This window comes from Pseudorasbora parva, chromosome 4 (genome assembly GCF_024679245.1).
Source record: "Pseudorasbora parva isolate DD20220531a chromosome 4, ASM2467924v1, whole genome shotgun sequence".
Taxonomy (NCBI): domain Eukaryota; kingdom Metazoa; phylum Chordata; class Actinopteri; order Cypriniformes; family Gobionidae; genus Pseudorasbora; species Pseudorasbora parva.
This window is the reverse complement of record NC_090175.1, coordinates 35,533,573-35,546,947: the sequence shown is the minus strand read 5'-3', so window position 1 is coordinate 35,546,947 and position 13,375 is coordinate 35,533,573. Positions and strand designations below refer to the sequence as shown.

The window sequence follows — 13,375 nt, the reverse complement described above, 5'->3', positions numbered from 1 at the left end:
TTGGATTCTTAACTGTAGACAGTATTTTTAAAAATGGTTCCCACTGACTGATATGTTCTCCCCAGTCTTAGTCAGATTTTAATGGATGAGATCTATGTGTGGGGGAATTATTTACAATTTTGAATAATGTGACATGATGTTACAGTTATGGCATTTAAACGTTTGGGGTGGGAAGAATTTGTAATGTTTTTAAAAGAAGTCTTTTATGTTCACTAAGGCTGCTTTTATCGAAAATACAGTAAAACCAATAACATTGTGATATATTATTACAATTTAAAATAAATAATCCTTCAGAAATAATTCTAATATGCTGTTTTGGTGTTTAAAACAACAATTTATTATCATTCTCAATAGCTGCGTTTCCATTTCAAACCCTTCAAATTACACCCAATGGAAATACGTCAATTTTGCTCCCATATATGGCAAGAGCGTTTTTACGCTCACATGAGGTGGTTTTTCAGGCTGTTCGAAACAGGAATATTTTGCAAAACTGCTATGAAAACTGCTGTTTTTTCGCATTTACTGAGAGGGTGAGCACCCCTTGCTGGCCTCACTAACACCTGTACCAGCAGCTACCTAGTTTTCCTAGTTGGTCTCCCATCCTTAACAAACCAGAAGTCAAAATCTGTTGATTCTTTTAAAAAGCAGCTTAAGACACTTTTATACAGACAATCTTATAATTAATTTGGGGCTTTTATGTTTCGTTTTGGTGGTGTTTTAATCTGTTAAATTGTATATACTTTGTAAAGCACTTTGTGATTTTTATCTGGGATAGGAGCTATATAAATAAAGTTTACTTACTTGACCAGGCTCAGCCCTGCTTAGCTTCAGTGGGAAACCACAGGGTGATATATTATTATTATTATTATTAATATTATTATTATTATTATTATTATTATTATTATTATTATTATTATTATTATTATTATTATTACTTAAAGGGTTAGTTCACCCAAAAACAAAATTGATGTCATTATTGACTCACCCTAATGTTGTTCCACACCTGTAAGACCTCTGTTCATCATCGGAACACAGTTTAAGATATTTTATATTTAGTCTGAGAGCATATCCAAGTGTACACTATATTGTCCATGTCCAGAAAAGGGAATGAAAACATCATCAATGTAGTCCATATGTGACATTAGTTGGTTAATTAGAATCTCTTGGAGCATCGAAAATACACTTTTGTCCAAAAATAACAAAAACTACGATTTAGCTTTACTTTATTTAGCACTGTCTTCTCTTCCGCATTTGTGTTCAATCCTCTAATAAAGATTAAAGCGGTTATGAATCAGCGAATGGATCAATGATTCGGATCGCATGCCAAACTGCTGAAATCACGTGACACTGGCGATCCGAATCATTGATGACAATCACCAGCTGATGTCATATATGAACTACTTTGATGATGTTTTCATTCCCTTTTCTGGACATGGACAGTATAGTGTGCATACACTTGGTTACGCTCTCAGACTAAATATAAAATATCTTAAACTGTGTTCCGAAGATGAACGGAGGTCTTACAGGTGTGGACATTAGGGTCATTAATGGCATCAATTTCATTTTTGGGTCAACTAACCCTTTAATTCAAGAGAAAAATGAAGTTTTAGATGCATAACAACGGTTAATGAAAATGCCGTCATTTTGCAATCATTTTGTATCGACATTTAGGAAATACTGCAAAAGTTTTCTGCAAATCTGTAATGGAAACCTGGTTAAATGTTGTAAATCCCATTGGCCATGTAATACAGAAATAATATTCCAATCAATCACGGGTGGATGAGAAATAAATCATTGTGTTTGTTAGATAAAGATGTTTACAAGCCCTTTGAGAGAATCCCGGTTGCCGCTTTCAAATCAATCCCTCCCTCATGTGAACTGAACTGACAGGGGAGCTGAAGCTCATTAAATATGCAAATCTTCTCCAATCCTAGCCGTTTACTTTTAAGTCTCCAGTGCGGCACGCCCATCAAAACCCAGCGTTTAGACGAGAGCCTCAAAACCAGTGTAGAAAATAGCCTATTACTTATTAGTTATGATGTTTTTGGATCATAAAAAAACCCCACAAGAACGTCAGTATTTGACCTCACGACAACAATATAAAAAAAATGTAAAAAGCCATGACACCTTTAAATTAATTAACAGTTATTTATTGGTTTTTAAAAAAATCATACTGACTTTTAAAGGGATAGTTCACTTTGAAATTACATTTTTATATGTTTTAGCTTACCTCATGGGCATCCGAGATGTAGGAGTATTTGTTTCCCCAGTAGTTTCAATTTGGATCATTTTAGGTCAAACCGTTCTTGTCTGTGCCTCACATAATGCAGGTCTATGGTCACCACCTCAAAGAGCATACACAGAGAAGTCCAAATTAAACAATCCCCCATCGTAAGTACACACTGATGGCCTAAGACACGAAACGAGCGGTTTGTGTGAGAAAACTGTGGGATTGTTTAATCTGGACTTCTCTGTGTCCAAATTAAACAATCTATCCCTTGAACTATCCCTTTAAGTGTCTGTGTACATGTATTATTATATGTCAGTTCAATTGTCTGTTTGTGTTTTTTGTGTAGGTTATGGTGTGGAAGCTTGATGTTCCTGAACAGGTGATCAAGAACCCGGTGCGGTCCATCAGTGTGCATTCAGATGTGGTTCTGTCCATGTCCTTCAACACAGATGGCAGCAGACTCGCTACCTCTTGCAAGGATAAGAAGATCCGAGTGTTTGACCCACGTACTGGCACCCTTTTACAGGTGTGTGTGCCATGAGTCTGTTGTTCCTCTCTAACTGTCATGCACATGCTATTTTTGAAGCTCATATTATTAGGTGGAACAAATCAAATCAAGTTTTGACTTCATTTATTTCCATACAACTGTACCCAGTCCAGCACTAATTCCTTCAGTTAATTTGAATTATGAGCTGGGACACAGACAGCATATGGTATATGTACACTTCCCCTCTAACACCACACATCCAAAACTAACACCTTTAAAAAACCATTGCAGTCGGGTTGAGCATCAGCACAGAGTCTTACATTCACACTCTCATGTCTCTACACGTGGCTCGGATGAACACAATACTTCCATTCACAGTTTTGTTCATTTTACAGGACATGGTTGATTTATTTTTTGATTATTGAAAATTGTGTTAAAGTTTTGTTAAGGTTGTTGGGTTTTTTTTCAGTATATCTTTTTAAAAGAAAAAGGGAATGATATTTTGAAATCTCATTCAAGTGTAATGTGTGATTTTAGGAGACTAGCTGCAAGTCACACAAAGCCAGTAAAGTGCTATTTCTTGGAAACCTGAAAATGCTTATCTCTACGGGCAATTCACACTGGAACCATCGTCAGATTGCACTTTGGGATCAGGTAAAGCCTGCTAAAAATATTTTTTCCAATTTACACACATTTCTTTGTTAGTTTGTTAATGGAATTTTTTGTTGATATAAGCATTGATATATATTATCAATCAATCAATCAATCAATGAACTTTATTTATATAGTGCTTTTACAATGACGATTGATTCAAAGCAGCTTCACAGTGTTAAACTGGACAATATTGCAACAGAATCTGATTTGGCTGTACAGTCGTTCTGGAGAAAACAGTGATGTTATCAGCTTATATTAATTTATCATATAGCGACAATGTTGGCAGATCAGTATTATAGTTTATAGAATTAAATAAGAACTAATGAATTCATTTTATTTCTATATTTAGTTAAATAACTTAATCATTTGAATAATAATAATAAGAATTTTAGTGTCCCCAAATGATTAAGCCAAGCCAACGGCGACAATTATGGCTACAATGCTACCTATAAAATTAAATACAAAATCAAATACACAAGTGTCTTATGCACAAGATATCACACACTAACTTGATACAAAAATACATGTTAAAATATAATTTTATTAAATAGCTTAAATAGCTTTTTTCAATTGTATGGGATTTTTCATGTGATGGCAAAGCTGAATTTTCAGCATCATTAATCCAGTCTTCAAATTTCAGATTTGAATCTATTTCAAAATTCTAATGTTTGCGTTTTCAAGCCACCAAACACTGTTCCTATGCAAATGAATGTCCAGAACGCATTAAAAGTTTTCTATTTTAGTTGGAAATGGTGTTGTGTGAGCGGACCCAAAGTAAATAACCATTAAATAATAACTAAAACTGGACAATAACTTTTCCTTTTCTAGAGCAGATGTAGAGCCAAAACAATCTTTCTTCCAATAATTTCCTATTATCCCTGTAAAGTGGCTTTTGAAACAATCTGTATTGTAAGAAGCGCTATATAAATGAAGGTGACTTGATTTGACTTAAATGTGCACTATGTAGTATTTTTGCAGTAAAATATCCAAAAACCACTAGGCCAGTATTATATATTTTTTTCAGTTGAGTACTTACAATATCCCAAATGTTTCCAACTATTTGTAAACTGTGAGAAAATTGCTATTTTAACCGAGGACCCCGGGACGTGTCAGCATAGCGTTTGAGGGAGTCGCCTGTCAATCGTGTCATATCTGTATTAACATCGGTTTTATTCTGCAGAAGCGCTTTACTCTTAGCAGTGTGAACAAGTCACAGCAGCGCCGAGCGAAAGCACAGAGTAATGTCATAACATCATTTTAAACACACTTAAATGTATCTAATATGATAAACAGAGCTGCATTACCTTATACTCAGCGGAAATAGTGCAGGCGCCGGGCGACTGTGTCCCGTCCCGTCATAATAAAAGTCCGGGTGCTCGCGAGCCATGTGTTTATGTAACAATCGCTCCAGCAGCCGTGCTCAGCTCCTCAACACTCGGTCCTGCTAAGCTTTATACTACAGTAACGTTAATAACCGCATACATGAACATGATTTCTGCCCGAGTCCTATTTTCCACCGGCTGTGAGGTAAAGACCACATTTCCCAAGATACTGAGCTCAAACATATATATATATATATATATATATATATATATATATATATATATATATATATATATATATATATATATATATATATATATAGGCCATTTATTTCAAGAGGTGTGAGCTAAATCAAGCATTTTTATGGTGTTAGTAGCACTAGAGTATTTCAGATACTTTTCATTCCAAAAACAGAAAAATTCACTATGAGGAAATTACCTACCTTTACATTCTGGTTGGAATGAACCTACCGTCTATATACTTGCCCCAGTTTGACTGCACGTCATGATTTTACTGAGTAAGACGTGTTCCTATGTCAACATGTTTTGCTGATCCTGGAACAACATTCCTGTCTGAAAATGTATTCCTAAACATATCCTTATCCCTAAACATAACTAAAAATAATTTTAGTTATTCCTAAAATCAGAGGGAAATGATAGGTAAATAACACTGATGTAGAAGCTCCAAACCGTGATTGTAAGCCTACACTTGACATAAACTGTTAACTTGTCCCTTGAATCTGATTAGTTGAATGTAATGTTGTTCCAGGGAAAACAAAAATGTTGATCCAGTAACATGTTGTACTTGGCAAAATCAAGTTCAGTAGTTTGACAGGTCCATCCTCAACAGTTTGGTGTCACAATCATGACATAGCAGTTATTTTTTTAATGACCATTACAATGCTTTTCCATCTACCTTCTTTATGAAATGAGAAAAATATAGATCCAATGCAGATCCAGGTGTAATTTTTGTATTTGTAATAATGTTATATAACATATAGGTATTATTGATTCAGGGCTTTGGTTTAAAGAAACCAGAATGGTTGAGTCCCAAACTTACATGTACATGCGTGTGTTCTGCAGGAGGACCTCTCTGAGCCGTCTTATTCAGAGGACTTGGATGGCTCGTCCGGGGTTCTCTTCCCTTTTTATGACCCTGACACACACATGCTTTACATAGCTGGAAAAGTGAGTAAAACCTGGACTACCAGATTTGCAACTAGAGTTTTATTGCTGTACATGTCATTAATGGATAACACAACAATCCTTCAATCTATAGGGTGATGGAAATATCAGATACTATGAAATCAGCCCAGAGAAGCCATATGTGCACTATTTGACTGAATATCGGTCTGTTCTACCACAGAAGGGAATGGGTGAGTACCATATGCAAAGCCTACTTACTCATGATAACAATTCATTATAAATCTATTTCCCAATTTCAACTTCATCTCTTGCTCAAATAGTCAAAACAGAAGTAACATAATTTGAATAGTATAGATGATTTAAAGGGATCATCCTTGCTAGTTTTTTTTTTTGTTTTTTTTTTTGCCATTTGTTTTACTAATCAGGTTGGGTAAGTAAATACTTCAAATGCTTTAGGTGTCTGAGAAGCACTGAACCTAGCAGTTGTATATAAATATATAGATTGGTGAAAGAATGTTCAGCTTCATCTGTATCACATGGCTACATAATATGCCTGAATCAACTAAACAGAGTTAAAGGTCACATTCTTCGCGTGTTTTCGAAGCTATGATTATGTTTACAGTGTGCAATATAACATGAGTTCATGTTTCGCGTGTAAAAAAACACAGTATTTTTCACACAATTTACTTATCTGTACACCGCTGTTTTCTCTGTCCTAAAAACGGCCTGATGATTTCCTTGTTCTATGAAGTCCCTCCTTCAGAAACACGTAACAAGTTCTGATTGGGCCAGCGCTTCCCATGTTGTGATTGGACAGCAGCTTAGCACACTTTGCCCAGAAATGTCCCGCCTCTTACCATAACGGGGAGATGCAAGCGCTGAATGAGCGCTCTTCTCCACGTGGGAGAGCAACAAGACCACGTCCCCCTATTTTGCGTGTTCTTGTGGGCGGAGGGTTAGTCAACAAACGGTTCTAGTGACGTCATTACATCCCTGCACTTCCTGCTGTAGTACAAACCGGCCGTTCGCTGTAGGCTTTGAAAGGGAACTTCTGTTAAATAAAATATCTCGCTTGGCATTGAACTTTGAGCTTTATACTTTTACAGGTATTATTTATGCTCTAACAGCAACATTACACACTAACTAAAGTTTGAAAGATGGAATCACGAAGAACGGGACCTTTAAATTAAAGGCAATTAAAGGTTCATCCAAAAACATTAATTCTGTCATTAATTACTTACCCTCAGGCCGTTCCAGACCCGTAAGACCTTTGTTTATCTTTGCAACACAAATTAAGATGTTTTTGTTGAAATCAAATGGCTCAGAAAGGCCTCAGCAATGGCAGCAATTGGCAGGAATGACATTCTTCTCTCAAGACCCATAAAAGGTACTAAAGACGTCGTTACAAAGCCCATCTCACTCCAGTGGTTCTACAATCATTTTATGAAGCGCAGAGAATAGTTTTTGTGCAAAAAAAAAAAAAAATCAAAACGACTTTATTTAACAAGTTCTTTTCTTTCATCTGTGCCTCTGACGTGAACTCACGAAGCACCCTGATGCTTGCGCGAGAATATGATGTTTTCAGTTGGCGTTCAGAATTCAGCGTTGTAGAATTCAACCGCTTAGATATGGCGCATCTTCCTCTGCTTGTAAACAAAGTTCTTCGCTCCTGGGAAAAGAAATGTGTAGTGACATCATTGCGTGATGATGTAAGAAACCGACAAATCGTTGCTTTTTAATCGATTGAAATGAACTGTCTGAAATGTCTACTAATTGCAGTGTTTGTAAACTATAAATAAAACTAAAGAGATAATCCACTCTGGAAACAAAAAAGAACAAACAGAGAAAATGCATGGCAGTATAAACAACACAAGACAAAGAACAGAACAAACTGGTGGCTTTAAATACCTAAGATAATGAGAACTGAACAAGAAACAGGTGGAAAACATAATCAGTAACATAATCAGCCTCTCTATAGCCCCCTTTTGCAGCAGATTCTGTACTTCCTGAGTCATTACCTACCAATGTAGGGAGGACCCCGTTGAAACTAGGATGATGACTTCTGAACTGAATGGTGTACCCAATTCGTATGCACCGCAGGACCCATCGAGATATATGTGGCAGCTTCTCCCACTCCGACACAAAATATACTAAGGGTACCAGCCTCTCGAGACAGGATGCACCGGTACCTTATGCTGCGGTAAACACCATCCGCCTCCCAGAGGCGTCAGGACTCTTAGTTTTCCTCGAGTTAATGACTGTCCTCAGATCATTCTTACCCGTTTTATTTTAGTGCGATTGAGCCATAAATGCCTCTCCGTGGCCACCAGGGCTGCCATAGAACTGCCAATGCATTTGGCCCGTCTCCTTCGTGTTCCGGAGAGCAAGATCAGCGGACAATCGGAGCTCATTAACCATGTCAGCCCCGATCTCATGGCTCTCACCCAGGTAAGCCTGGTATGCCTGCACGATGGACATTGTGTGCGCATGCGGCGGCCTGACCTGCTGCCGAGTACGCTTTGCCCACTAACGAAGATCTAACTTTGAGAGGTTTAGTGAGCAAAGATGGAGCTTTTATGGCCGATGCCGAATCAGGGGAGAGATGGCTCGCGAGCGTCTCTTCTACCCTAGGCATATGACCATAACCGTGTCTATTAAGCCCAGCGATGTTACTATACACAGATGTATGGGGGCTGAAAATTCGTGAAGACACGGGCGCTTCCACGATCTCGACACCTCAGTGTGGAGAACGGTGAAAAACGGCGAGCAGAGCGAGAGGGGAGAAAGCGTTGTCGAGCCTGCTTTTAACTGAGGCTCGCTCATTTTGCTCTTGTGGCCAGTCAATGTGCAGTTTGGCCACCACTCTGCTCAAGACCTTCATGAGCTCCTCACTAGCGGGGGTGTGAAGTGGCGAGTCTTCAGCCCCTACATGAACACAACCAAAGCAGGGGACAATTCAGCAGTACACTTCAAATAGATTTCAAAGATAATAGAAACAACCGCTATATACCACAATAGAAACATAAGTACTTATGTGGGTCAAAAAAGCCCTCTAAAGTTCAGCTAGTCGTATTTATTATTAACATGCAATTAAGTGCCAGAAAACATTACATTTACATCACACTTTGTACAAGTATATGCACTTCTTTTTTCACATGGATGATTTTTTATGTTTGCATTCTCTCTCAGGTGTCATGCCAAAGAGAGGGCTTGACGTGTCTTCCTGTGAAGTCTTCAGATTTTACAAGCTAGTGACAATCAAAAGTCTCATCGAACCTCTATCCATGATTGTTCCACGAAGGGTATAATCCTGTTCACACACCCATTTAAATACATTTGTTCTCTCGCATACATCTAATTCTCTCATATTTGTGCTGTCCTTGATGATAGGATCCTTAACAATTTAGCAAGTGACTTAAAGAGATGTTTTCTGCTCTATTCTGCAGTCAGAGTCCTATCAAGAGGACATTTACCCCATGACAGCTGGGAATAAGCCCGCCATGACAGCAGATGAGTGGATCAGTGGTCTAGACAAAGGTCAGAGAGTCTTTTAAAGGAATTTTCTGCCGTCACTTACTTACCCTTAAAACAGTATAAACTTCTTTCTTCCATGAAACAAAAAAAAAAGTTGAAATTTTGTAGTATGTCTGAGCTGTAGATGTTGATGTTGTAGCGTTGTAAATGAACCAGAAAAGCAACACTAAAAAGCATAAAAGTTCCAGCTATTTTAGTCTCTTGCCCTTCAAGAGACTAAAATAGCCATTTAGCAAATTTTTGCTGTGAACAAGGGATATTAAAGGGATAGTATAAGACAAATACACTACCATTCAAAAGTGTGAGTTCAGTAAGATTCTTTAATGTTTTCTTTATTTTTTGCATCTCTTATGCTCCACAAGGCTGCACTTGCTGAATCATAAACAGAAAAACATATTTTTATATATTTTAAAGTACTTTTGTATTGCACTGTAAAAAAAAAAATCAGACCTCCAATTGAAAATGTTCTAGTGATGGATCACATCGAGATTTTTCACTTGGCCAAATTGAATTTCTTTGAATGTAATCTAATTCACAGAAATTCAATTTGGCCAACTAAAAAATGTAGATGTGATAAGTCACTAGAAATTTTGCAGACCTGATTTTTTTTACTGTCTGTGATGGCAAAACAGCGGCCTTACTCTGATCCTATTATCTGATGGCGGTCATATGAATCTTCAGAAATCATTCTAATATGCTGATTTGGTGATATTTATGAGGAAACTATTATCAATCCCGAAAAAGAAAGTTCAAAAGAAAAGCATTTATTTAAAATATTAGTTTTTGTAACAATGTAAAAGGCTTTACCCAGCAAGCAAATAGCCTTCATTTCACCGTCTGGGTTAACTATAGACCCGATATAGTCTAGCAATGAGTAAACCACTTCTAGCCAAAATAACCTTGAATTTGGTTACATGTTGTTTTTGCCAAAATAACATGCTATGTATGATATTCCATCGTGTGAGCAAAGTCAACAGCTAGGTGTTTGGTTTCATTTCTTTGACATGTTCATGTTCTAGAGGCTAAGGTTAGACGTCTATTAATCTTTACTGACAGCCCAAATTGTGCCTTGTTTAGCCTAGAAGTCAGACTTCTTTTAACGGGTTCTGGGTACTGTCACTTTCAATCAAATGAATGCATCCTTGCTGAATAAAAGTAGTTTAAAAAACCTTTGTATCAGTAGTGTGTGCATTATTGCTATACATGTTATAAAAATAAATCATGAAACCGCTTTTTGGGGGGTGATTCAGAGAATAAATCTCAGATGTCTTAATAATACTTACTTTTGCTCTGCAGGTCCCTTGATGATGTCTCTGAGGCCTGGAAGCAAACTGGACTCAAATGTGGAGGTGGGCTTGGGGAAAGGCCCAACAGACTTGACGGAGACACGCCATTCTCGCAGTCGGCCAGAGCTGTCACAGCTGATTCAGGAACGTCAGGAAGCCAAAGAGGAGAACGAGCACAAAAAATCACACCCTACCTTGCCGCTCCCATCCACAGGTGAAAAGAGCAGCTCTACAACCTATGTCAGCAACGGACAACTAGATTCCACGCACTGCTCGCCACCGAAAACAGAGAATGAGGTATGTTACGTATAGCGTTGCAGTGACCTTTCAGCCACCTTAACTTCAAAAGTGTTTCATACTTTCCTCTAATGCGTGTTTATGTATGTGTTTCTGCATATAGCTACGACAAATGTTTTATAAGCAGCAGGAAGAGATCCGAAAGTTGAGGGAGCTTCTTAACCAGAAGGACGTGCGGATAAAACAGTTGGAATTGGAGATCAAAAATGTGAGAAACTCACAAGCCACTCTATGAGAGAAACTGTCAAAAGCCTTGTCTTCTTCATTAACATTCACATAAAAACGTTCTGCCTCATGAATTACACTGTAGAGGTGTGGTCACATTTACCGTTGCTCAGCAAAATTTCGCGGGCGAAATCCAGTCATTTCAATATGAATTCACACTAACAGGAGTTTCATGCGAGGACAATTTTTGTTTGTGTTTATGTGGTCACGGCAATTTGTGACACTGACCAACAGAAAGCTGCTTTTTTGAAAGTGACTGTGTGTGAGCGGCACTTCATGCGTCGCTACACTATTGACAATGAACAATGGAGCTTTTTTGCCCCTGAAATTTCGCTAATGTGACCGCGCCTTAAGGAAACACGGGCTACATTCTCATTACTAGCATCTCTTATTGAAAGTCATTCCTTGTATGCACATAAATACTGTACAACCTCCATAGTAGTTTTTTTTTACACTTTAGCACTATGCAAACATTTTTAGATTGTGATCATACTTGTTTAAATGTTGTTTTTTTATTATTATTTTAAAAAAGGCTTAAGTGCGCATGTGTGTTTTGTTTTATAAAGTGGGTTATGTATGATTGTCCGTGAATATGATTGTAACATAACAATGTTTTTATTTTTTTCTGATTCATATTCTATTTAAATTTCTGCGCAAATGTATGTGATGTGGCAAGAAAGTTTGATGATGGAATTTTTTTAACAAAGGGACGTAAATTTTAAAATATTAATTCTTAACATGTACATTATCATCTTATGTTAAAGTTTTTTTGTGTTTAAATGCTGTTAAAGGAGCTTATTAAATCCCAGCATGCACTGATGAGGCACTGGCTGTGGGAACTGGCTGGGGTTCACACAATATCTAAAGAAAGTCTAATTTAAGTTCAGTAATTATTAAGCTGTGAACTGCCAAAATGCATGTAAGTACCATGATATTTTAATGGCTTACTGCGTGTTTCACTTAAAACCACCCAGTTTGTATGTATGTAAATTGAAAACTGACCCATTAGGAGCCCATGATACAATGCTTAGGTTCACAAATTTGGAAAAGCCATCTTTTTTTAAAATAATATTATTTTAATAATGTTTTGTTTATATATGAATCTGTACATGCGCACATCATAATATATAATGGAATAAGAGGTTAAAGATGCTATTTTAAGTGTTGTTGCTCAAATATTTCTTTAATTATTTACTAAATGTTGTCAAATAGCTTGATTGCAGTCTGTACTTTTTTAATCCTATAAGTCTGATAATTTGGGTATTCAGGTAAAATAGGAAAGATAAAGAGGCTTTCTGAGTTCCTATAAGGCATTTACTGCAAATAAACATTTGCCACTACTGGTCTTGTAGGCTGAGTTTGCCAATGAAAACAGATCAGTATCTTATAATAGAGAGACAAATTGGTAACACTTTACAGTAAGGTTTTATTTTTTTAACCTGAACTAACAATGAACAATACTTCTAACCTATTTATTAATCTTAGTTCATGTGAATTTTTATACTTAACAATAAAACATTTTAATCAAATGTATCTGTTAAAATTAGTTAATGCACTGGGAGCAACACACACACAGGTCTCAGATGATCCCCTATTACTTATTGTAGAAATTTCACTGGATTGTATCAACCTCCCTTTCACCTACCAATCATATTTAAGCTGGTATCCTTTTCCAAACAATTTGAGTGACATTTATGCCTGTCTCTCAAGCACACAGCTTTGACATAATGGTCAAAATGAGTTCAATGGAGTAGTATATGCAATTTATTAAATGTGTTATTTCCATTCTGAAATATACCTTTTAATTGCATTTTCATCTTATTGTTACACTTAGTAAATTATATGTTCGTATACACTACCTGTAGGCTATGGGATAATTGTTGTATATTTTTAAAAGAGGTGTCAATTGCCCACCATACACTGTGTGTGTGTGTGTGTGTGTGTGTGTGGGTGTGGGTGTGGGTGGGGGTGGGGTGTCTTTACATTGCAAGGACCAAATTTCCACACAAGGATAGTAAAACCTGAGATGTGGTTCAGGTAAACACTACATTATGAGGACAAAATGTCCCACAAAGAAAGCAATATCCAAAATCATTGTCTGCTTCATCTTGTTATTTTATGCTGTAATGGGTAGGTTTAGATGCATGTAAAATTTCAGATTTTTCTTCACATAATGGAACAATATGAATGTTAG

The 13,375-nt window shown here is 36.9% G+C and overlaps 1 protein-coding gene across 3 annotated transcripts in view; it reads left to right on the top strand.

Moving 5' to 3' along the window:
* The window catches only part of coro2aa (coronin 2Aa), a 35,857-nt gene extending 22,763 nt beyond the window's left edge, over positions 1 to 13,094 (top strand). For all 3 annotated transcript variants that reach the window (XM_067441618.1, XM_067441620.1, XM_067441619.1), the window contains 8 exons: positions 2,577 to 2,756; positions 3,255 to 3,371; positions 5,777 to 5,881; positions 5,973 to 6,069; positions 9,029 to 9,141; positions 9,286 to 9,376; positions 10,670 to 10,956; positions 11,060 to 13,094. In XM_067441618.1, the coding sequence (XP_067297719.1) occupies positions 2,577 to 2,756; positions 3,255 to 3,371; positions 5,777 to 5,881; positions 5,973 to 6,069; positions 9,029 to 9,141; positions 9,286 to 9,376; positions 10,670 to 10,956; positions 11,060 to 11,191 (1,122 nt within the window). In that variant the 3' untranslated portion in view covers positions 11,192 to 13,094. The remainder of the gene's footprint in view (positions 1 to 2,576; positions 2,757 to 3,254; positions 3,372 to 5,776; positions 5,882 to 5,972; positions 6,070 to 9,028; positions 9,142 to 9,285; positions 9,377 to 10,669; positions 10,957 to 11,059) is intronic.
* The last annotated feature ends 281 nt before the right edge of the window (positions 13,095 to 13,375 follow it).